A 25,286-nucleotide genomic window follows, 5' to 3' on the forward strand; every position below is an offset into this window, starting at 1 on the left:
AATTGATTAGAAATTGAGCTACCAGTGTGTGCTTAAACATAAGACATAGGTTATTTTAACACATTTCTCTCCTGCTAAAGTACTCTGACTAGCTTTATGATTTAGATTGTATTGTACCTCAGTTAAATGATGCAATAATATTTAAACAATGCTTTTTTACAAGTTTCAGTGGAATCCACATCACTTTTCAGATTCACACAAAATGGAAGGAAAGTTAAAACCAAAACCACTGCAACTTTTTCCATCCATGAATTCCTACAAGTGTTCTAGCTCAGCATTTCTTCAGGTGCAAAACTTAATATTCACCTTTGGAAACTCCATGTATCCAAACATTGAGGCAAGATGTGCTGCTTTCTCTTTAATATTCTTTTTATGGAATTCCCTATTTGCTATAGCCTGAGCTCTTTTCTGCAGTGACAGCCAGGGAAGGAAAGCCAAGAAAAGAAAGAGAGATTTCAGTTAATGCCACATATATCAACAGAATATAGCGAATTTGTAGAAAGACTTCTTATTGCCTTAATATAAGCTAAAGTCAACAGAGAAAAAGCCAGCATAGCCAGCAAAAACACAGTATACAGATTATCAAATGCAGGTAAGAGACAGAAAGGAAAAGAAGTTGCTTGTCACCTGTTTCATTTTTTCCTCCAGGTGCTGAAGACGCTCAAGCACTCCAGAAAGTACAAAGGCAGCAGAACAGGCAGATGCGAGATTTTCAGAGGTTTCTGACAGACTGGGCTGGGTATCTGGTTTTTGTACAGTCTTTGCTCTCCTGGCCATATGATCAGAACCATTTAAAGACTGTTTGGGTTCCCTGACCTCGTGTTCACTCCTAGCTACCACCTGAAACTGGGAAATACTTGAAGTGAAAAAAAATCTGCTTTCTGCACCACCATGCAGTATATGCAGCTTTTTAGGATGCTTCTGAAAGCACACCACAGTCATGCACAGAACTAGAAATAAAGTGTTCTCACATCACTCTTTGCACACTATCTACTGCAGCTCTGATGTTTGTGCACATGCACCAAAATAAATCAATCCTATATATCTTAATGTAGGATTATCCTTCTCCAGGTTTGTGTTAGTTTTTGAGAATAACCCAGACAGCACCAGTGCAGAAGAACATGAAACTACATCTCCTTCTAGGGTTTATAGCAAAGGTATTGGGTTGATTTTTGTAGCATCACATCTGCCTGAGACTAAGTTTAAAATTAAATTATAAGAATACCAATGGTAGTTCTTGCCACAGTTCTAAATCTAGTCTGGCTCAAGTCAAGCTATAATGTATTTCAGAATTGAGGCATTTTCTGAGGAGTTCAGAACAGGTCTCTGAATTTGAATTTTCATATAAAGTAGCTCCTGATCCACGGATTTCCACATGCAATACAGATCTCATTTCACTACTCTTGGAATGCCACTACAGGATGTTGACTTCAGTTTAAAACTCTAATGTAAAGTGAGCATCAATTCTGTTTGAGATGAGATTGCTTTCACTGAAAGTACTAAAAGAAAAATTAAGACTATGTCTTCAAAAATTTGCCCCATGTATATGATGCTGCAGAAGAGCTTCCAGCAGAAATTCTTATCACAAACTCCACTTAAAGAAATAAAAAACTTGGCCATCAATATCAGCTTTTCAAGGCTCAAGCTTTCATCTTAGACATTTTTGCCAGGTTCCTCAGGCTGGAACACTCGCTTTGCCTTATCATTACAACAGCCCAAAGCATTGAGTACATGCAGAGACAAATTTTCAGGTACTGCTGTAGTCTTCTCACACGTTAAATGTAGCTATGTAATTATATTTATACAATTTGAAGTCTAAATGTGGTAACACAGGAATCAACACTTATGTTTTTAGGGTGGTTTCCACACTTTCAAATAGTTTTCTCATCTGGTCAAGGAGGTGTAAAATAGCCTTAATCTTTTAATGTGGTTTTCACAGTTCTCAGTTAAATATGTTTGTTAACTATGCAGACTACAGACAAATACTGTTTTGTATATCTTGTAGTTACACAATAACATTGAGTTACCAGCAGTAAGACAAATGGTGTGTTTGTCAGGTGTTACCCATATGAGTTCCTACCTGCCTTTTTGGTTGAGGTGGAAGAAGACTTGGATCCACAGGTTTAGCAAAGCGAGGATTAGCAGGAGGGTCAGAAGCAAGGAGGGCTGGTCTATCTATTACCTCCTTGTAAAGCATTTTTAAAGTTGTAAAGACAGAGTGAAGAGGGGAAAAAAAAAGGAAGACAGTAAATAGGACTTAAAGACCTTTTGAGGCAGAAAGAAATAAAAGTTGCTTTAAAAGACACATTACTATGGAATTTACCAACACAGTTTGCAGATTTTTGTCACCCACCCATTTCATTGGTCTCTTCTACCATCAAAAGATATACTTAAAATTGAGCACATTCAGTGTTCTTTAGGACAGTTCATTATTAAAAGCCACACTTCGAGGTTTCCTTCATCATGGCCAAGCAAATCTCTGGCCACATACACAGAAAGTTCAGGGTTTTGCCAAGTAGTCAGGTAGAGTGCAAACAACAGTGGTTCACAGATTGAGAAAGGCACTGGACATCTCTAGAGCCTACACTACTGGAGGACTTTAATATTTAAATAAGCAAATGGATCCATGTACAAAGAATTAAGAAAGACACCATCCTTGTCAGAGTCTCAACACCTTGCTCACCCTTCCTTCAGATCCAAACTCTGCTGCTTCAGACTATGTCTAGCTAAAGTCTGATTCTGAGCTTCTCACCCCTACCTCAGCAGCACAGGATTATTTTTAAAACACCACGAGTCACACTAAAAACAAACCATGAAAAAGCTGTGGAATGCACAAATACATTTCATTTTGCCTACTTTAGGAATGGAAACAGCAGCCAGACACATCTTGCAAAAGATTAGGTTCCCTTTTTACACTTCCTAAATTTTCCACAAAGAGAGACACCACTGGATATGTAGCGTCCCTTCTTCATAGGATACAGGAAAAAAAGTCACCTGCAATACCATTTGCAGCCAGCTTAGACTTCTAAACAACACAAAAGTCCCACAGGCTGACTTACATGAGATTTCTGGACATTGCAATTTCACTGCACTTTTCAATATAACAGATACATTATATTAATATGCATTAGTCAATCTATATTAGTCATACTTGTTCTCCAAGTATTGAGAGAAATATTTTTCATTTGCATAAAATATTAAAACAGGTAACCCACTTCAAACATGTAACAGATCCATTTTTTTCCCCTTGGAAATCTGCATCACCTTCACAAGGAGGGACTGTGGTTTCATTTCAGAGATTACTTTCATGTTCATCTATGACCTACCTGTCTCCGCAAAATTGTATTTGAAGTACTCTCTTCAAACTTTGCCAACAGCTGAGTTGCCATTGATTTAACTTTGTTCTGGTTCATTCCTTCTCTGCCATCACTCTGTGCTTTCCCAACATTTGTCCCTTGGCTTGAAAAGCTCGAAGTCTGCAAGAAAACAAAAAACTATGTTTTTCTTGGGTTTCTTACAACACTCATGAAGAGAGAGAAAGAGATAATATCCTTATCAGCAAAGAGTGAAAGGAAATACAGTCTACAGTATACTAAAAATGACACTGTTTAGTATGCAAAAGTCACCAAAAAATATTTTCTTTGGTCCCAGAGTACAGTAAGAGGGAACATTAATCAGTGCTGTTATTGATAAAACAATCAGAAAGGTAACTAATCAGAGAGGGGCTAGAAACCAAGCTGCAATGCAATCTCCTCAAACAAAAATCTGTCTAAACCGAGTTAGGAAAAGGAAAAAACCCTAATATCTCATGTGTCCTTGTGTCAGAATGAAAACTACTGCAATTTAGTTAATGCTCTCCTCCCTATCAAATGATTTAGTGCACACCACAGTAAATTCAAGGTTTTAGGGGAGAGGCTTTCTGTTCCTGCCAAACTTGAGAAGACCTGGCCCTTCCCCCCCCAACTCCCGCTGCTTCCTCAGCTCTGGTGCTCATCAAGGAGCTGGGATATGAATGGACACCACTGGACACCAACCTCCTCAAAGACACCAAGGAGACCTTTCCGACGCCTCTTATTAGTCTCGTTTTCTTCCGTTTTCCCTTCCACCTGAAAGGGTAAAGCCAAAACAAGTTCCATGGATTACTGCAGGAGTTACCAAGTTTACCCCAGTAGTTCCTCCCAGGATAACAAGTTTCACAACCAGGCAGGGGAGGCCTGGCCCCTGTTAAACCAGGCACACACGGGTGAGCAGTGCCAGCCTTTGGGGGTTTCATCAGACCCTCCAGCTCAGCAGGATCACTCCTCGCCCAGCAGCCTGGTGGGCCCTCGTGGCAGGTATCAGGTATGTAAAAGCTGTCCCACAACCCCTCACTGGGAGCTCTCATTGGACTCCAGTGGGGGAGAATACATGCCTGAACACTTTGTTGAACACAGGTCCCACAGCTTTGGTGGTTACCTTTTCCTCTTTCCAGTACTGAATAGTTTATAATTCAAAAAGCACTTACACATCCTTGACGAGAAAGGTACTACAGCATCAGTTATTCTGGGAATTTTTCTCTAGACTACACTGGTTTCCAGATAAGTAACAAATTCCAGGAACCCCTCACTTTTTCACTATAGCCCCCACATCTCTCTTAACCCAACTATCTGCATGCAGATCATGTATTCATAGCAGAGTCTTATTTTCTTTTTGGAGCAACTGCTGTCTGCCTTAAAGACAGCAATTGTAAAGTTCCCTTGTAGAGTTCACCTCCCTAACTATGGCTGAACATTACAGTACTTAAGCAACCAAACTGACTATTCTGTGCTTGAGCTATGCACATATTTAATTATTTTACTCAATTAGAGTTTACACAAATCAATAATACTTCATACTCAGTCCAGCTGAACTTGAAAAAACAGTCAATGCTTAGAAATTTGTATTGCTTCTTATTAAATTGAGTCTCGAAGATTTGGTACAAAAAGTTATACTTTAGGAACAATAAACTACATTCCACTTATTTGCATTTGCCACACTGTAACTTAGTGATTGATCAACTTAAAAAAAACTGAAAAGGAATAAAGAGAGTAAGATCAAAACCCACAACCTTTCTCTTTACATACACACTGTTTGTAATAAATCATTATGCAGTGACTAGAAGTAATCCCAAACAACTTCTTGGTAAACACCAAAAGAATCAGATGACAGTATTTTGATTACTTTGTGTGCTTTGGTACACTGTCTTTCAGGCACCAGCTCTCAGCAACTCAGCTTTACACTACCTATAGTCATCAGTTCACAAAAGGGTGAACAACAGAATAGCATAATGTATTCTGCATAATAGCCTGTACCACATAAAAGCAGAATTTGCCTGAGTGAATGGAGCAAACAAGATCCTGCCTTTCAAAAATCTTACATAAACGACTCACATTAACATATTTACAAAGAAGTGAAAGACAAAGCAATTTAATTGCCGAGTAAGACTCCAAAAGGACTGTGCTCTGTATTGTGTAAACACCTTCATTCGTTTATTAGTCTGGAGCACAGGAAATCTCAGTTCCTCTCCAGCCCGGCTGACACTCGGAGGAGAATGGAAAACATGATCCAGCTCAGCACAGGCTGCCAGAACAGCTACACCAGCTCCAGGCTCCACTTCCTGGTCTCCCACAGCCTGCACCCAGATAAGAAACCCACTTCCAGCCAAATAAAAGGACAAACTAGATGCTATGGAAAGTTTAGTAAGCAACACTGTGCTCTACTACAGCCTGGATAGAACATATATTATATATATCTAATGGATAATGTTCAGCACCACCTTTTGCAGGGGAAAGAACCATAAAACTGAAGCCACAGTCAAACTCTTGACTCAAGAAGTTGCTTTCCAAGGAGCTTTATTTCCCAGGTAGTTTCAGACAGTTCTGGCACTCAAGTCTCTGTCCTAACCCATTCCTGCTTAGTTTCACACCCTAACTGTGACAGAGCTGCAAAACCTCCTACAAAATGTCTTGTCAGCCTTGCTTCCCAGGCTGATTTGGGAAATATCACTTCCACTTCTCACTGTTAACAAGCCCCTGTAGTGGGAAACCAGAGGGGCCCGTCAAGCAAATCACCTCGTGCTTTCATGTGCAGCCAAGAACTGCAGCTCTGCTATGACAGAAGGCTTATTTCATGATGGGAGGTTAGTCAGAGGCTGTATGGCTTAGTAATGGAAAGCTCTCCCCACTGCTGAAAGTCTATTTATTTCTGCAAATAACTCATGGAAAAACAACAACACTGTGGTCATGAAAAAGGTTTTTCTTCCAAACAAGTCACCCACAAGAAAAAGCAAAGGTTATTTTGCCTGTTTGGTTTCTCACTGCTTGGTTATCTGGGAAACATGTCACTTGGTTTTGTGTGGATGTGGGTGACAGGGAAAAATTGTTTCCTAACAGGGACGTACGACGCTACTGGGAAATTGAGTGTCCACAGGTTTTGAAAATGTGTTTATGGAGAGAAAATATTCAAGACAAAAGTCAGTCTAGGAAATATCTGGAAATTCCAGAGTAATTCTCCAGGTGAAAAAAATAGAAATCACATTTCTACAAGATGAGAGCAACAAATTTAAACCGCAACATATTTAAATACTGAGGAATGCAGTACATATGTGTACACCTGAACTTTTACTAGGACACTGAATTCCAAAGGAAGTAGGAAATGCATACTTTCCCAGGCAAAACTTAAGGGTCTATCAATAGGTGTAAATGAAGCAATACAGTTAAGCATTAAAGAGGCTTGCTTAAAAAACCCAACCAAACAAAAAAAAAAAAAACCCACCAAAACAAACAAACAAAAAAAAACCAAACCAAAAACCACAGACCCCAAAACAAAAAAATCCACAAACAAAAACAACCAGAGAAAGAACTTGAGAATCACTGTAGTCAATATAAGGTTTTTAGCTAGCCCAGGAAACTCAAAACCTGGAACAGTTTTGCATTAAGCTGTGTTTCGGAAAAATGCAGAAGTTAACTTCCTTTTGGTGGAGGAGTCCATGCTGTTGTCTGCCTTGTGTTGCTCCTCTAGACCAGATGGACTTGAGGCACTGCTGCCTCTGAGCTGGGTTGTGCAGACACTCCCACTAAGCTGAATTTAAAATGAAGATAGGTTTGGCTGTGAAAGCAAATCCCTTCCTCAAGGTCTCCTTTAAGAAGACAACTGAGCTAAGGAAGAGGCAGAAGGTGAAACTGTTTATTACTAACTAATTTTATTAGGACTCCCCTAAAATTAAATCATATAAAACTTCTGAAGCTATAATCCATTCAAAGACAAAGACAATTCTTTCACTGCACGCAGTCCCATTCCAGAGAGTATTAACTCAGGTCTCCATAATCCTTCAAGGCTCTGGAGTCTTTAATCATAGCATGTATGGGCATGGATGTTTCTTATAATACAGGGATATAATAGGGCATGCCAATAAATTTTTATTAATAAGTGACCAAGAGAGAAAAGTACACAGGTATGACTAAGAGATCATTATCTCAGAGCCACACTAGTCAACCTGCCCACTGTTGCAGGTGACTTCTGGAAGAGTTGAAAGTTTTACTTCAGAACCTTGAAACAGCATCCACAAACTGTTCACTGCTTTTGTCAAAAAACAGCACTCCCTCCCAACCTAGTATACCAGTGATTATTTGAACTGATATATAAGAGAATGGCTCTGTATTTAGGAATACAGAGCTACAGTACTATTTTTCTTAAAGGCAGAAACAGCCTAGGAAAATTCCAGACTTTCCCATCTCAAAAAAAAAAACCCAACAAACCCAAAGCCCCTAAACAAAACAAAACAAAACAAAACAACCAACAACTTCATATCTAGCATTGCACAAAACCTCCTAAAAGAACAACTTTTAAAATTCTCCAAAAATAAAACACATGTCAATAGGCATAAGGGAGCTGAGATCTCAAATACTTCAAGTTGAAAACAGCAACCCAAACACACCAAATAAAACATCCTCCTCCTCTCACTTTTACCAACAATGAACACTGGTGTTAACAATTGATACGAATTCTCCCCAAGTACATCCAAACTCTCACTGAGATTCAAAATTTTGCATTTACAGAGATTGCTTAACTGGGACCATTGTTAATGCTTCAGCCATTTGACACTGACAGGGCTTCAGTTTTATCCTCCCAAACATCATAATGAGTGTGCACGTGTGTTTTGAATACTGTGAAATCTTACTCAAAAAAAATCTCAATTTACCACTCTCTACTCAATCTACTACTACTCTTTTAATAGTAGTATATATATAAACCCCTTATTTGTGAGCCTGACAGCTTACTTTCATCTTTTCAATAAAGAATAATTTATAGGGCAAGTCTTCCTTCACAACTTACCTTTGGTACTCGTTTTCTTGGTAAAGTTAAATTTAAATAATTATTAGAGATGGAGCTTGACGATTTTTCTGAACCAAGATCATTATTTTCTCCATTTTGCTTCTCGCCAGCATCTGTTCAAAAAAACAACCACTTATTTAGATTTTTAAATTATTTTGACTAAGCCAAAGCTTTCCAGTTGAGTGCTAGTTGCAATTATATATAAGAAACACAGGTAAATAAAAGTAAATACATACAATGTATGGGGACTTTCTAAAAAAGAAAGAGAAACACACGGGCATGAATGTGCTGTGGGCAGTCATCCTTAACAAGGAGTCACACTAACAGCCTGATACATGAACTTCATGATGTCAAGCAGCAGTTATCCAGCTGCTCCTATTCTCTGAAACCACCAAGGACCCACAAAACCTTGGTCTTCAATCAAGGTTTTCCCCTTTCCTGTCATAAGCCCAGGGTGACTATTGCAGACAGAAGCAGGCACGTTCGTGTGCCAGAATGGCTCAGCTGGGAAAGGACTCTTGGCTTGAGAGCAGGGCTCGTCTGCAGCCTGGATGAAGTGCTCCCGCTTCCCAAACCTGCAAGAATTAGGAGCAGCCTGGGTCTGGCTTACCTACGGCCTGCAGAGGTGTGCCCCGGAACAGCTCGTAGAACTTGGAGAGGTACATGACCATGCTGAGCTTGTCGGGTTCCCCGGCTGACCCCACCTCCTTCCCTGTGGTCACAGGGGGGATCCCAAACTCCTGCTCGGCAACATCAAACGCCAGCTGGTTGTTCTTGACAACGTCCTCTTCGTTCAGAGCATCAAAGTCACTGCGGGGACAACGCGGTGGCATCAGCACTGGTTTTCTCTCTGCTCCCTCTGGGAACATGCAGTGCTCCCTTGCCAGTGGAAGAGGCAAGGAACAGCACCAGGAATGAAGGCACAGGCATTTCACTGGGCCAAAGCTACAGAGTCCACACAATGCCAAAGGTAAGAGTCTCACACAAATCACATTTCAAATAATGGCTTTGCCAGAACGTAATTTAAAGGCTTTTTCACTGAATTGTATCTTGATGTAGTCCCACAAAAAAGGATTCTCCCATTTATGAAGAAATGCAATTCCTCCTCAGAAGTGCTAAGAAACCTTTTTTCTCTCCAAACACAGCTGCACTACTACAAATTTCATCCGTTAGCAATTGACTTCTCAGTTTCAATTAGTTCTATAAATCACCAAAGCCAGGAGGAATAAATTTAGGTTGGAATTCTACAAAAAAAATTTGTTACATGTGTGTGCACACACATCCACAGGCACTAACCTTTTTTTTTTTTTAAGGTATTAACACACACAGTTTGAGCAAGGACCTACTGCCCAGGTCATAACTGAATTTAGCTGTGCACTAAGTAAGTACATCACACATCTGGAACTCTGTTATCCAGTCTCTAATCCATTTTCTATGGGACCTATTCTAAGACTCTGATCTCTTGAACAGCTTCCAAAATTCATGATTAAAATAAACATGTGAATAAATTACAAAGCTCCATGCAGGGTAGTTCCTTTCTCCTCATAAACAAATGTGAGTTTTCGAATTCCCAAAGAATTTCTCCTCTTCCCTCACCCACCCACTGCCCATTTCTGGAGCCAGGGGGTTGCAGCAGCCCTCCACCCCAGCCCTGCCCACGGCCCACAGGCAGCCTTCTCTCTTGCCTGCCTGGCTTTCATCTGGCCAAGTCCTCCAGCAGGCTCATTTAAAACAAAAAGCCAACAAGATCCAAACACAGCATTAAACAGCAGGAGGTCTGTTAGCTCAGGAAGATAAATTTATCGACTTTGTAGAGAGCAGTGCTTAAAAAGACAAGTTTTTCACAGACAGCAAAAATTACTTTGCTTTCTATACCCTTTCACTCCATTACAGTCAAAAAACATCCATAATTTTAATTTTTTAAAACTAACCCAAGGCAAAAAAAAACCAAAAACACCTTATTGTTAAAATCTCAGCTCTTCCTCTGGCAAAACTGTATGAACTTGCACCCTGGGTACCACTCCTATTTTTTCCAACTTAACACACCTCATAAAAGAGGTCAATCATTCCTTCCATTTATCCACAATAAAGGGAGGTTGACAATAATTCATTTTTGACTCCTAAGTCTGTGTAGGAAGACAAGAGAATGCACCCACTGCATGTTGGAGATTGGTGAAGAGAGAGGAGAGTCACCCCACCGACTGCACCAAGCACTGCCAGCAATTGCCATTTCCTGACACCTGTTACACACTGACCCTCTTGTATCTAACTGAGGGACCTTACAAAATATTCACACGTAAGAAGATGGGTCTTGTAGCCTTAGGACCCCAGAAACACTGTCAAAAGGGGAATGCTGGCTTACATTCAGTCACTAGGCTGTCAATCTCCAGGGGCCAGCCCTTGTTGCATAGCACACATGAAAGGGCACTGTGCTCTTCTGGACAGAGTTGTGCAAAACCCACCTCCATAGTCCAACGTTTCCCTACATTGTTGTCACAGCTACCACTACAAAACAGGATGGCTCATCCAAGGCTCACCCAGGTATTTCTGTAACTCATGACAGTGCCATTATGGCTGTGGTTTTAAACGTACACTAAAACCCTTTCTCCAGGGACCTGGGAACGCAGCTCTTCACATTCTCCAAGCACCACAAATTTCATCTTAAATAGACACATGACTCCCACAAACACGATAAATCATAAGGTTCAAAGCCTTCCCAGCTCTTTGAAAGCATATATATTTCTTTTTAAACGGCATGCAAGGACATACAGAAAAAACATAGCAAAACCAACCCCACCCTCTCCACCCTGGCAATAGTGTGCATTTCCTTGCAGAAAACACCCACAGAAGGGGACTGCAGAGCATCAGTGTTGTGCTGGTCGGTCTTGCACTACACTTTAGTAAGTGCTTCATGTACCCTATGCCCAACGAGGTCTGCAGATGTCACTTACATGAGGTCAGGCCTGAAGCGATGGATAATCGCGCACAGGGCAAGGCCGCTCTTCCAGGAGCTAGTGAGGTCCGTGACGCTGACGTTCCGGTATCCTTCCATCTGCTTCTGACACCACGTCAAGAGCTTGTTAGGTCGAATGTCTGACTCTGCAGTTACACAGGAGACCAAACATTTCAATCAGCTCTCGCACGCTCAGAAGGATAAAAATGTTAAGCCGCGGCAAACGTGAGGTGCCACATACCATGTCTGGAGAGATTCACTGATCTTCTGATGGAGCTCACTCTTTCAAGAGGACACTGCTGTAACTCGTTGGTGACATATAACTGCCTCACCTACAAGGAAAAGCAATTAGCAGCATAATGTTAGAATTGCTTGGAGAGAAAACAAGGGTTTTCTTTCCAGGTTAACCTTATCGGCAGCAGGTTCTAAATTCAGGAGTCTCCTGAAGATTTTGTTTGCACACTATTTGCAGCTCTGTTTACCCTAGGCAAAAAAAGAACTGATTTCACAAGCAAGCCTTTTATGTACTGACCTGGTGAGGTCGAACGCAGCTCGAGTTCAAGTTTGGGTATCTTGTTCCCGGGTCAATGGTATACTGGTCAAAGTTCTTATTAATATTTTCAGGGGTCGTCTGAGGCAAGAGTCGATAAATGCTCTCTCTTACAGAGGAAAAAGTATGCAAGAGTTATATATTAAAATAAATATTCATTATATAAAGAGGTTGTTTTGTTTGGGTTTTTTTGCAGCTACCTACACCTTATTTTGGTTCTGCCAGGACAAATGTCACGCACTAAATGCATAATGCATCCATCCCATTTCTTATCCCCACTCAGCAGAAGGATGCCAGACAGAAAAAGAACAACAAGAAGAGAGGTTCTTAGAACTTATGCCCACATTTTCCTGAGGTAGGAAGTGACCAAGAAAAAGAAGAGGGACAAAAAAAAAAAAAAAAAGGTAAAAAAAAAAGGTTACATCACCCAGTCATCTGGTTTTGTTTTACCATCCACCCAAGGAGTAACTTCTTTACCACATAATAGCACTAAATCCTGTCATCCTGCAATAACCACCACAGCTTTTTTTACTATGGTGTTCAGTTTTCCATTTGGGTCTATGCCCTGCTTGAGTCATCCCACAGGCTCCTATCTTAAAACTTCCCCAAGTGCTGTAGTTAGTAATGCTCCTACTCACATTACCACAACCATGACTATTACGTATCTGCCCCAGAACAGCCTGGGCAGCTGTAGCAGAGCAAGGTAGCTGCCAGCAGGACCAAAGTCAGCAAATTCAACCATCAGACCATGGTGACACCAGGATTGCTGGTGTCCTTAATTACAGAATTTTTTTTTGCTCTAGTCAAAGAGACATTACACAGAGAAGCTTATGATGCAGCACTACAGTAATTCTCTTTTGCCACACATTTATTAGCCTAAAGAGAACATCAGGGCTACTAAGCCAAACTGCAGAGTTTAAATCACAGAGACCAACCATGAAAGCTGCTAATGCTGAAGAATTTATTTAGAGTTCTTTAAGGATTTTTCATATTTTTTTTAGAACAAAAAAACAGGTGCTGAGATGGTTGAAGGGTTGGGGGTTTTTTTGATACAAAGTATCTTTGGTTTTACATCCTTAAGAATCACACTTAATTTTAGTGACCAGTGATTTAAGTAAGTGATTTAAACCACACTGCCAAGTCTCTGTATTAGTGTGCAGAAGCTCACAGAGCAACAGCTGGTTATCACTGTAAATTGTTCTGTAATTTTAAGGAACGGATGATTTCATCCCAACGCCACTACAGGGAAGAAGAATATCTCTCCTGATGCCACTGTGAAATCCACTGCCTTCTACCAATACTGTGACTCTTTAACACACTGGGAACAATGGAGAAGACAAGAGCAGCACTCACCGTTCAGCAAGGATCTCCAGGGGGGGCTTCCCTTGAGCCCAGCTCCGCACCATCCATGCAGTATCAAAAGCAGCCAGGAAGCCTCTTGCACAGCCAGTGCCCATCGGCCAGAAAGGCTGAAAGAAGCATTTACCCTTTAATTCCTTGCATTTCTTACGGTCTTATTACAAAAGTAACATGCAGTGCAAATTTGGAGCCCAGAGTTTCATACTATCTTAGAAAAATAGCCCAGAAAGAGTTAAAATACAGTGCAGACAAAGCTTGCAGTTTTTAGATGTATCTCTCCTCTAAGAGGAGAATGAAATGAAAAAGATTGCTTCTTTCACTTTTTTTAACTTCTCTATTTAAAACCAAAATTCTTAACCTCAAAAAGTTTAACCTGAGGAAAAAAAATAAAGAAGACTCAAGAATTAGTCAAAGAAAAAAAAAGGAAAAAAATATGCCCTTCTCATCTCCTAATTTTGCTTTGGACTCTTCAAATGCTTCATGCTGTCAGCATGGGTTAAAAAAAAAAAAAAAAAAAGAGAACATAGCAACATACACTTTTCACTTCAGAAAGAAAAAAAAGAGAACATATTAAAGCAAAGAGACTGCAACAATAATTTGGATCAAGTTTTTCTCCATAATGGCAGTCAGAAAAATTATGCCATGCACCCAAGCTGAGGACACAGATCTCACAGTTTTCAGACAGAAATACAACTTGCATAAAGCAAAACGGGACCTCAGCCAGAGGCTGCCAGCCAAGCATTAGCTATGACAAACTACGGCATAAAAAAGGAGAAAAGAAAAAGAGGGAAAAAGTCTATTCCAAAGAAGATACCACTGTTTAAGGACATGCAAGAGAGGATGTTTTGTTTTGGTCTGGAGGGTAGATTGAATGGTTGGATTACAGAAATAAGAGAGGAAAAAAAAATGGACTACTTGGAACACATTCCAAGGTACCTCAAGCAAACTATCTCCTACAAGTGCCACCAGAAGCTGATGTCTGTGCCTCTCTCTCACTAGTGCAGCATTTTCAGATGCATACATGGAAGTAAAATCAAACATTGCTACATCTGGTTGGCCATAGTGATTAATTGCAAAATCCAAGGAAGGCAGCTGGTAATTGGTTGCAAAGTCAGCAGCTTCTCTGGCGTAGGACAGCAAATTGTTCTGGTTAACGTTTTCCCCGCAGAGCAGCAACTCTGTATCAATGGAGTCCTGCAAGGAGAGAAGCAGGTAGGATGAGATAATCCACTGTCCTCCTGAATTGCAACCTTGCACGAGTGGGAATCACACAACTCACACCATAAAGAATCAAGTAAGACTTGTCATCTCCTCCAAAAAGCTGATACACAAACATAGGTTACTATACTACCCCCCAAACAGGAAATCTCCACACTAACACTGAACAAGGAGTTTTATTGGCAACAGAATATTATAGTGCCTCCCAGTTCCTTGGTTATGTGTTATTTTCATATCATTACTTCCCTCCCATCAAAAGATGTTATCATCACCTCTGCAATGCTTTTTTTGCACATGTGCCCCCCACATCTGAAACCACATGAGAGCAGAAATGCTGATGACACAACATGTGGGGCTCAGCCTCAAGGTTTGACTTAACATCTCAGTAATGACACCACATTCAAAGTTCGCTGTTGTGCTACTTTGGCCTGTGGCCACCTTTTTTTTTTTTCCTCAGAGTGCTGAAGGACCCTGCCTTTGCAGGTCATCCTACTTAAAGCCAGTGATTATTAATAAGGCAGTTTCTATTTACAGCTTAATCACGGATGAGACCCCTAATCACAGGATGATACCACAGAACTGCTATTAGCCCAGTTGTTTCAGACAGACTGGGTTGTTGCTTTTTTTTCCACTCAGACCCGAGTAGGTCAGGAAAGCAGCTCTGATGAGCCACAGCCGGTGCTCCTCTTCTCCAAACTCCCCACAGACCTCCTGGGACTGCCCCCACACCAGCCCTACAACCCCAGGGCTCACCACCCACTCCCCACAAGTGCTTCAGCCCTTCCCCGCTCCCACCCTGGCTGGTCATGGACAGCTGCTCTGCCCTGGGAGCCCCTGGCCTTCAAAAAGGGCAAGGAATTATGGCAGTGAGCTAAGTGGTCCCACCAGAAAGCCAAGAAACCTTCTGATAGTTCCCCACAAGTACTTCCTTCAGGAAATTACACTCGACTGTTCTGGCACTGTTTTACTTTGCAAGAAAAATTAACCTCTCTTGAGTTTCCAGGAAGACAAATTTAAGTGGTGCCATAACACCCTCTAGAAACAAAAGAAAATAAACCCCTACATCTTACAGAAGAAAAAAAGAGAAAAAAAATGGAAGAAAAGATCTCAAAATCCCAAGTTCCTCTGAAAGTTCATGCCATTGTGTTTATAAGCCTCCTTCTACCATATTTCATCCACTTGAGAATTTGCAATTTAGCCTGGGGTAGGCTTTTATGCTTCCTTATTTGCCTGATAAAACTGGACATAGCTGTGCTAAGTTCACCTTTAAATAAATGAGGTTTTTATTTTCTGGTGCAATGATCACACCACGTATTTCCAAGGCGAGTCAAGATCCCATTTCAGCCAGTTTTGGAACTGATAAATTTAGAGTATTGTTTTCAGTTCTCCATAGAAACTTTGTGCTGACTGAAGGTAAAAGCGAATTTTAAAGAAGTCAGAGTAAGATCCAAGTGACCTGAGCTTTAATGAAGCAATTAAGTCTATAAACACCCACTATAACATGCCACAACGTTTATGCAGATGTTCACACTTATTCTGCGCCACGTAAATAAGGTTTAGCCAGCATTTTTACATACATTAATAATCACTCCTTTGTCCAGAAGACTCTGCTTTTTTGCTGTCATCACAAAATAATGAGTGCTATCTTTATAGTAAACAATGTTCTCCAGGTCAATCCCTGAAAAGAGACAATACATTTGTTACCAAGTGCAGTGCACTGCCTGTGTCATTTACTAACAACATGTGAGTGATTCCCACAGGTGCCTTTCCTTCTTGGGATGCATTCGCTTTCCCTGCTGGGGTGAAGTATTAGTGGATAAAATGCTATAAAACAAAACATGAGAGGAGATCAGCCTCACCCCACAGGAGTTTTTCTCAGCACAATCGAAGTTATTCAGTTTTCTTTCATGGAACAGCCAGTTAACTACAGCATTAACAGTCTTCTGAGGTAGAATTGGGTGCCAAGGGAACAACCTGCTTTTCAGCTTGCTAGGGCTCTGGCATTTGGTCTAAGCAGGACTTTTGTTTTCAATAATAATAATAAAAACATCAGCTGTAAATCAAGAACAGAATTGCTTGCACTGACAGTGGGTGCAACTATTCTGAACCCCCTTTCCATTAAGAAGTATTTCACAGTTTATATTTTTAGTATTTACAGCAGATAAATTCTCAGTTTATCAGCTCTACACATCAAAAAGCAAGAATAAACTCCTCCCAGAAGGGCAGAGCTTTTTTTCAAAGTTTTTAAGCTGTTCAGTATGTGAACAGATAGAAACAAAACAAACTATGTCTTAAGGGAAATCTCTGGGCTCTGAAAATGCTCTTTTAAATTTGTTCAACATAGCAGACATTTTTACAGTGGAGAAAAATTTAAACATTAAAACAAGCTATGATGTGGCAATGTCTCAGCTAAGAAAATATCCCACTGTACCAAAAATGGACACCTCCATCTGCAAGATTCTGACAACAACATTTTAACACTTGGAAATTTTTTTATACAGAATATTTAAATTGATGTTATCAGGAATAGGAGGGTGGCCTCTGCTGACTCTTGTATTTGACAGTGGAAAAAATGAGGATGCACCCACCCGTTTCCTCTTTAAGGTCCTGGAAGAACTTCTGATTGAAGATAAAAGCAACTCCACTAATTTCTTCTACCTTGGCTTCTGCAGTTGTATTTCTGTTTATAAAATTGGCAGTGATGGCTATGGCCAGCTTTCCACGAAACTCCTTCCTCCTGAAACCTGGTAAGCAAAGAGAAAGAATTAAAACCACTAGAAATTCACACTGGACTGAAGAGAGGAAGCAGCTCAGTGCCTTTCCTACACCTAGTCCTACACTTCATCACACAACACACCATCAGTATATTCCATTATTCCTCCAAAATTCCCTTGAATGCAGAGAGTCCTTTTTCCCCATTTTCAGCTGCAAAACTGGAGCTATACTGCATTCAAGATAGAGTCTCATTTAAAAAAAAAAAAGTCTGGAGAGGAATTATGGGAAGAAGTTAAGGGAAAATCATGACTAAAGAAAAACATAGAAAATTTTTTGGCACTGTCTGGAAATAGAACAGATCAAATTTAGTGGACTAAGACATTTTTAATATGCTAAATAGCAAATTAGGTATTTGTTACAGAGGCAGTAAACAGCTCATGAAAAAAGATGCAAGAGGATCAGCAGTCAAAAGCAGCAGAGAAAGATCTGAAAAACAGAAACTCCTGTAGCAGTGCTTAGGTGCACACACCACCAGCTAATGAGATTTTTCAAAGGTATTTCAGGTTGAAAAATATTCAGTGGCTTAACTGTTATATTTTCAAGGTGAGATTGACTCAAGATCCTTGCTCTCTGGCTCCACCTTTTCTTCTCTTTTACAAAAAAAAAGTCCACTAAGCCACACTGTTGCAATCACACATTTAAGTTTTTCCATCTCTATGTTCCCCTTATCCATAATTAAATTATGAAGTAGGACAGAGGGTGCTTAGAATATTTTAACCACTTGCAGATGACCTGAGAGAATTTTATGAGAAGAAATACAAGTTTTTGTCTCTATGCTTCTTGATATGCTCTTGCTATTTCATTGGGATAGATTTAATATGACAGTAACAGCTTATGCATGTATCTTCAGTGCACAAAATACTCCCTTAGTTCCTGGTATGATGATACCCATTAACTTCTCAATAGAGTCTACAGCTGAGGTAAGAATAATTTTGCTTTGCTGGTATTTGACTACTTAAACAATCTTTTATGGGACACAGCTGGACAACAGGGTAGGGAAATTTTCGATAGAGTATTATAAGGAATTAACTGTAACCATATTGTGGTTGGCAGATAAAAGAATAAGTAGACAAACTATGAAGCTAATATAAAAAAAGGAAATAGTGTACTTAGGGAACAGAAACTAGCATGGATATAACCAAATCTAAAAGGGAAATGTATCATTAAGTAACAGGTTTGTTCCTGTGATACAGGAGTAGCTTATCCAGTGTCTCGCTAAGAAAAACAGCTCAGGTGGTCTGAATTCTCAGCAGTGACTCAAGTTCATGAAGCATTTATCCCCTCTCCTCCCACACACTTTGGAGTTATTTATTATCTTTTGGTATTGTTTCCAAAGTAATTATTTCTGAAGCTCCATCTCCTCTACAAAAACACTGATACCTCTGATGACTTCACTAAATACCTGGCAATCACCTTTCGGTCATTAGTTCAAACATAAAGGGCAAATATACAGCACATCAGCAAAGGCTATGCAGTTCCTGACATGTATCTTGTCAGCCTCCTTGAAGTTAAATCACAATATAATTACTTAACCTTGAAGCAAGCCCAATGGCACTGTGATGCATTCTGCAGGCAATGCAGATACACAGAGCTCAGAAGCAGTAATGACATTTAATGTCTTCATTTTAACAATTTTAAATTGTAGTTGCGCTATAACTTAACAACAAAAGCAAAAGATACCACACAAAATAATAGTTTCCACACAGACATCAATGGATTGAAAAGTAACCTGTTGCTCTGTGGTCTCCTCTGACTCCCAGGTCTTTCAAGATACCCTAAAGACCATCCATAAGCATAAAAGCACACATTCCCAACACCCACCTTCTAAGGTGTTCCTGCGGCCATCCGCTCCAATAATAACATCAAATTCATACTCTGACAAAGGGTGATCCATGGGGAGAAATTCAGCCCTCCAGCCTGTTTCTGAAAACACAAAGGATATTTATTAATTCTTCAGTAACACAATGGAGAAGGGATTTCAGAGTCTGAAGAAAGGGCACACTAAGATAAACAATGTACTTCTCATTCAAATGGAGCTGAATTCTGCCTTGGCCTGATGGAGGGAAGTTCTGCTTCAGTCAAAGCTACATTCAAGCTGTATTAGCAAGGTGTCAAGCTTGTACACTGACAGTAAAAAAAAAAAAAAAGGAAGCCTTCATCTGGATCACCTGCTGCACTAAACTTCCTCTCAGACCCATACCACAAGAACATGCTTAAGCACTTCCTTCTCACACAAATAACATTAGGGCAGTACCTTACACGTAGGTACAGCTAGGAAGAGCTGAGTATTAAAGTAAGAAAAATATCATTCCATCGTCAATGCTTTTAACTGTCTTCTAAATAGAAATTAAATGGAAGCATACTCACAAAGCAAAATTTAACCTTTGCATTAACACAATGCTACTTGTGTGAATATGTTTGTATTGTCCATATTTTAAAGTTATATATACTTCAACTACTTAAAACATTTTTTTCTACTGTCACTTATGACCCTTTTAAGAGATAGCACAGTATTTCAATTGAAGTAAAACTTTAAAATATTCTGTTGCTACTACACCCTAAATATTAATATTTTTTAAAAAACAGAAAAAAAGAGTGAGAAATCTCTCTCTATTTTGTTTAAAAACCTTGCATAAGAATGTTGATAAGACTCAATGTGCCAGTGGGAGTTATATCAAATGTGCAAGCAAAATGAGGCCTCGGGCGCTTAAATCCATCCTCAATATTTATATTATCAATCAAAATTTGTTTTTGCAAGAAGATACCAAGAAGCCACACCAGACTCCCTACAAAGCCTCAAACACATGCCAGAAGGCATAGTGCAAAACCTCAGCTTCTCAGCCTGGGTCATATTTTAGGAATTATCAGTGCTCTGTCTCCACAATACTTATCACGCCTACAACTGCAGAGAGCAAAGACTGCTGAATAAGAAAGGCAAAAAACCTCCCGTTTCTTTAAACAGAATTCAACTACCTTGAACGACTTCACACAATGCCCCACGTAAAAAGAAGTTACTGTGAACAGAACTACAGTATGATAAGCAATACTTTGGTTTTCTTGATCTTCAGGAGGCTCCAGGACTTTCACAAATTCTAGATTCACGTGGATTTCAACGCCCAGTATAAGTGCAACTTTGAAGAGGATAAGTTGAAGTTGTCGAATACCTGTGGACAGCAAGTAACAAAGGTGTATTTAATAAGTAAGCAATCACAGCTGCTCCCAGCACGCTAATGAACTGATATTCATTGTCAGCACAAGCCTGAAGCAGTATTATTTCCTACACTGTGACAAATGCAAATGTAGCAACCACCACAGGATGTTGTTCTCTTCCGTCTCCTTTTCCTCTTGCAGCACAATCTTGTGGGTAAAATTCATTTCAATTGAGTTGCTTAGAATACTTTTGTAGAGCTTTCCCTCTTAATGATATTTAAAGGATCTGCTAACCAATATGCTGACTATTTTAGGATACAAGATTTTACATCGTGCTTCCCTCTAAATTAGCCCACTTTCACATATTTTCTCAGACTAGGGTTGTGTCTACCTTCAAAATACTAGAATGAATATCAATATTCTTCATACTTCATAATCAAAACTACTGTTTAACAAGTTCAGACTAACAAAAAAGCTGCTCCATAAGACTGCAAGTTGTTCTACTGCCATTTTGCTTAAATGAGGCCATTTTTTCCCCTCTGTGTGCGTGCACACAGGCACTAGTACATGTTTAAGGGAGATGAACTTGCTGTCAAACTGAGAAACTCGCCATTAATCTCCTGCTCTTGGCAGCCTCTTACCAGAGCAGTGCCCACGCCCTCAGATACTTACTGATGTGATCAATAGATCCTGCACAGAATTTTCCATAAAATTTCTTTGCTCCCAGTCCCCGGAGGTCGTGGATGGTAAATGGCCAGAGGTGCAACACATTGTTTCTTGAAAAAGTGTCCCGCTTCTCCACGACGACGACTTTGGCTCCCAGGAAGGCAAGTTCTATGGCAGTCCGCAAGCCACATGGGCCACCTCCAATAATTAAACACTAGCAGAGAAAAGGAGGGGTTTTACACAGGGTTTCGTATCACTTCCACACACTTTCTAACTTACTCTGTTGGTATGACTGGGTAGTCAACTGGACTTGCACCACTGAGAGCGTATTCAAGGAATCTATTTAAATCAATTAACATTCAAATTTTGTTTGCAAGTGGTGTTCAGTCAATTTACACAAGAGGATGAAGTCTGCTTCGTGCAGACATAAAAGCATCTGATAAGAAGATGTGACAGAAGGAACAGCAAAAAGCCAAACACTTTTGAGCATCTGCTCACGTATTTCCAACCCCCATTTAGCGTTTCTGAAGCACTTGCAGTAAACAGGATTACAGCTACATAAAAGGGAGGGGAAAGGAAATAAGTGGTCTTAGTGTAGGCTTTTTTTGTTTTACAGAGGAAATTGGTGTACATTTGCTAGACTTGTTAAACAAATCTGTGATAAGCCAGTAGCCTTACAGCATTAGTTACTCTCTCTTTCAAGCGAGGGTGTACCTTGGATATAACTGCCTGGTTCACCTACTGATGTAAAGCAGGACCTGTCACGAAAACTCAGCAGACTTGTCCTGCTTTACCATGGCCAGGGAACTCAGCCTGTCCTATTCCACTTTACCCAGTGGTCAACATCCTCACCTTCAAGTGTTTAAGAGCTTAAATCTAAGTTTGGGCATACTCAGAAGAATCACCTCCACAACTGCTAGGAATTCTCACTTAAATTTTAGTTGACAGCTGCAATTTTTCACAGACTAACAAGCAAACGATTCCCAGCAAGCAAACTAATTAAAACCCAAACATATCTAATGCTTACATTTCCTTGACTCATTACTAAAAACTGATTAGAAACAGTCTTATAGCTGGACAACACTGCTGTTCCACACCTCCTACCAAACCCTCCCCCCAGACTTCACAAAATCTGTGCCATCAGTTCAGGCACCGCGATGGCTGGGGCAGGGAGAGCTGAGGTGGGTCTGGGTGGAGGGGAGAGCTCAGGAGAGCTGGGCCATGTTGCAAATCCAAAGCCATTATCTCACAGGCCAGACATGCTCCTGTGTGTCCTGCACACATAGCCAGACAGTGATTACAGTTTCAAAGCAGGCACGGACTGTATCTGGAGGCTCGTTCGGATACGAGTCTGGTTCCCATTACACTGCAATTTCATAAAACAGAGTCATTTATTTATTTTGGTTTCTTCATCATTTGTTTTCAAATTTAACAACTAAAGCAAAAAGTATCTGGTGCTGACTTTTGTCCATGACTTTCGTCCAACCCAATCATAAAAGTGCAAAAATTTTTTAAAAATTTAATAAATAATTCTAACAAATTCCCACTGAAAAGAGAACTCCTGTGGGGTGCTTTGGCTTTGCTTTAGGCAAGTGTTTTGTTAACCAGAGATATTAAAGTTAGGCTGTTGTATTAGCCACTTGGCTGTCTTCCTCTTAAAATGACATATTTAATTCACAGTTTCAGAAGCAGACTCCTTACTGCATGCTGAATATTAAAAAATTAATAAATAAAAAAAAGAAATCAACAGATGTAATTAAAAAGAAATAAATAAAGTGCAGATTTAGCCTGACTGAAGAGGCACACTGATGAATCCGGGTCAGGTGTTTTTTGCACATGCTTCTTGTGATTAACATGGGAACACTGAGCTCTGACAAGTGAGTGACTGCCTTCACAGCTACAGGATTTTCCAGTCACGTTTAGCAAGCAGTTAGAAATGTTTTACAAATAAACCCATACATGCTCTGATAAGGCAGGGTTGTTTTTTTGGCTAACAAACTGTATCATATATACATAAATGCAGCTTTTAAAAGAAAAAAAAAAAAGGCAGTCTTTGGAGATTTAGACATAGTGAATCCTGCCAAGTAATAAAACCCACCCAGAAAGCCCTTCTGGTTCTTCCTGGTGCTCTGCAACACAGTATGTTAGAATTTTAAGGAGGATTCTGCCCTCCCCCATCCTCCTATCACCATTGACAAAGTATCTTCATAATTGCCTAGAGACATCATGAGAAATGGTTGTATATTTGCCATCATCCATGGTTACCTTCCAGAAACATAATTATCTATGTCTCAGAGCTATTTGTTCTTTGATTTATTAAGGATGCTTCCTGCTGGTGTAGAGCTCACTCTTGGCATTTTGTCATGGGTTTTTTTAAACTCCTAGGGTCAAAACCAGCAAAAAACCCTTGTAAAGGTAATTCTTACTGCATTTGTGTTCCTATCTTTATTAAGTAAGGGCAGGGACAGTACCACTCCCCAGCTCTCTGCTTGCAGTCACAGAAGAAACCTTCTTGTAGCCAGCCTAGAACAAACCTTGGATGTCATCCTATTCTCAACTCCTGTTACCCCAGTCTCCTGGCTCATCTGGGTCTGCTTTTGAAATTAATTTCTTGCAATTTAACACAGATTGTGACAACCAGCATCACGTAAGGAAGTCTCACACAATCAATCCTGAAATGTAGAAAACAGGGTTGGACAAGTGCCAAGGGCTTCTTGACATCCATATCACCATTTATACATCAGCTGCCTTTTAACGGTGCCAGATCATCCCCTAAAAAGCTAAAGGGTAACTTGATTTTTCAAAGCATCTTTGACAAGTTATTCCAAGTAAAAGTTGCTGAAGAGGACTGACAAGGAGCTTTTGCATTTTTCTTGTTCAGGCTGGAAATGAAGGGAGAAAGATTTGTACAATTTTACAGGGCAGCTTATGCAAGAATAACATCACGAGCAAACCTCTGTGGGCTGCCTGAGGAAACAGCATCATGCTGGATGTTACATCCTGAGAGTACACCATGTTAGTGCAAGATAAAAATACTGAGAGAATGCATTTTTCTCAGTGAAAACCTTAGTATAAAGGGCTGATTTTCTGCCTGCAAATGTAGGTAAATACTTTCTGTCCAATGAGAAGCTTCACTGAATTTAGTACATTCCCCAAGAACAGCACCTACAGTAAGGCAAAATTAGAGGAACAATAAATGAGGAAGGAAAAAACCAACAGTTATACATTCGTGTAAACCAAATTTCCTCCACCAAACTCCAGCTATGCAGTAACTGGAAGTTCTGGACAGACTGCCCATAAACACCAACTCCCACAAGCAATGGTCACCACAAGTGCTTTTCATCAGCATTTTATGTGAGCTAAATTCATCTACTCTCGCAAACATCCTGGATACGAATGATACCAATTACTGATAAGATATATGCAACAATGAAAATTTTACACTTACAATATAAATTATCATAAGTAAATGGACAAGCTGGTCTTTGTTAAACTTCTGCAAGAGCATTTTTAGAGTGCTCCTTAGAAAATGCCCATTGAAGAGGACTAATGCCAGTTTACAGGCTAGTAGTAGTTGCCTAATGACAAACTTAAGACTATTCCAGTTTAAATTCATAAGTAAAGCATGGACATTTTTGTACTTCACAATAAAAGACTAATAAACCTATGTATATTTTATAACAGTTGTCTACTTAAGGTACTGAGTAAATACTATGTTTCTATGATACTGTTAAAAAGTACTGTATATTCCAGAAAAGATAATTGTTTCTGTATTAATCTTGTCCCACGCCATAATCAAGCACACTACACATTGCATTATTTATCTTCAGACTGGAATAGAGCAGAACTTCACGTATTTTTTTCCTGGTACAATTTAAAGATACCAGAAATTTTCAGTTGTAATAATACAAACATACACAGCATTTGCTAAGTCTCATAAGCTTGATTCTATTCAAAGGTCAGTCTGACTGTAACAGATGCTACTTTCTCTCCATTAGTATGCTTAGGAATGGCAGTACCTTGAAAATCTCCAGAAAACGTTCCTACATTGATATAGAGCACTTAGTGTGGAGATAAATGGCAGCACAAGTTACCCCTCCAAGAGCAGAATGACTTCTGTGCCAGGCACAGGTTTTTGATATGATCTGCTGGATATAATGTGCAAACACACGACTTACAAAATAGGAGGGGAGGAAAGGGAGAGAGGGATGTGAAGTAGGGGCCTTTTGCAACCTCTCCCATCCCCTCACTACTAAACCAGCA

General features: G+C 39.9%; 1 protein-coding gene across 1 annotated transcript in view; it reads right to left on the minus strand.

The window, feature by feature from the left end:
• MICAL2 (microtubule associated monooxygenase, calponin and LIM domain containing 2) overlaps window positions 1-25,286 on the minus strand; it is a 148,673-nt gene that overhangs the window by 64,314 nt on the left and 59,073 nt on the right. Inside the window, exons 5-21 of the mRNA XM_032690415.1 lie at window positions 21,030-21,237; window positions 20,255-20,371; window positions 19,029-19,130; window positions 17,021-17,176; window positions 16,010-16,110; window positions 14,151-14,408; window positions 13,209-13,324; window positions 11,838-11,964; window positions 11,547-11,637; window positions 11,304-11,451; window positions 8,963-9,162; window positions 8,353-8,465; window positions 4,035-4,106; window positions 3,327-3,476; window positions 2,081-2,185; window positions 628-840; window positions 307-408 (exon numbers count right to left, since the gene is read on the minus strand). Of these exons, the coding sequence (XP_032546306.1) occupies window positions 307-408; window positions 628-840; window positions 2,081-2,185; window positions 3,327-3,476; window positions 4,035-4,106; window positions 8,353-8,465; window positions 8,963-9,162; window positions 11,304-11,451; window positions 11,547-11,637; window positions 11,838-11,964; window positions 13,209-13,324; window positions 14,151-14,408; window positions 16,010-16,110; window positions 17,021-17,176; window positions 19,029-19,130; window positions 20,255-20,371; window positions 21,030-21,237 (2,379 nt within the window). The remainder of the gene's footprint in view (window positions 1-306; window positions 409-627; window positions 841-2,080; window positions 2,186-3,326; window positions 3,477-4,034; window positions 4,107-8,352; window positions 8,466-8,962; window positions 9,163-11,303; window positions 11,452-11,546; window positions 11,638-11,837; window positions 11,965-13,208; window positions 13,325-14,150; window positions 14,409-16,009; window positions 16,111-17,020; window positions 17,177-19,028; window positions 19,131-20,254; window positions 20,372-21,029; window positions 21,238-25,286) is intronic.

This window comes from Chiroxiphia lanceolata, chromosome 6, assembly GCF_009829145.1.
Source record: "Chiroxiphia lanceolata isolate bChiLan1 chromosome 6, bChiLan1.pri, whole genome shotgun sequence".
Lineage (NCBI taxonomy): Eukaryota > Metazoa > Chordata > Aves > Passeriformes > Pipridae > Chiroxiphia > Chiroxiphia lanceolata.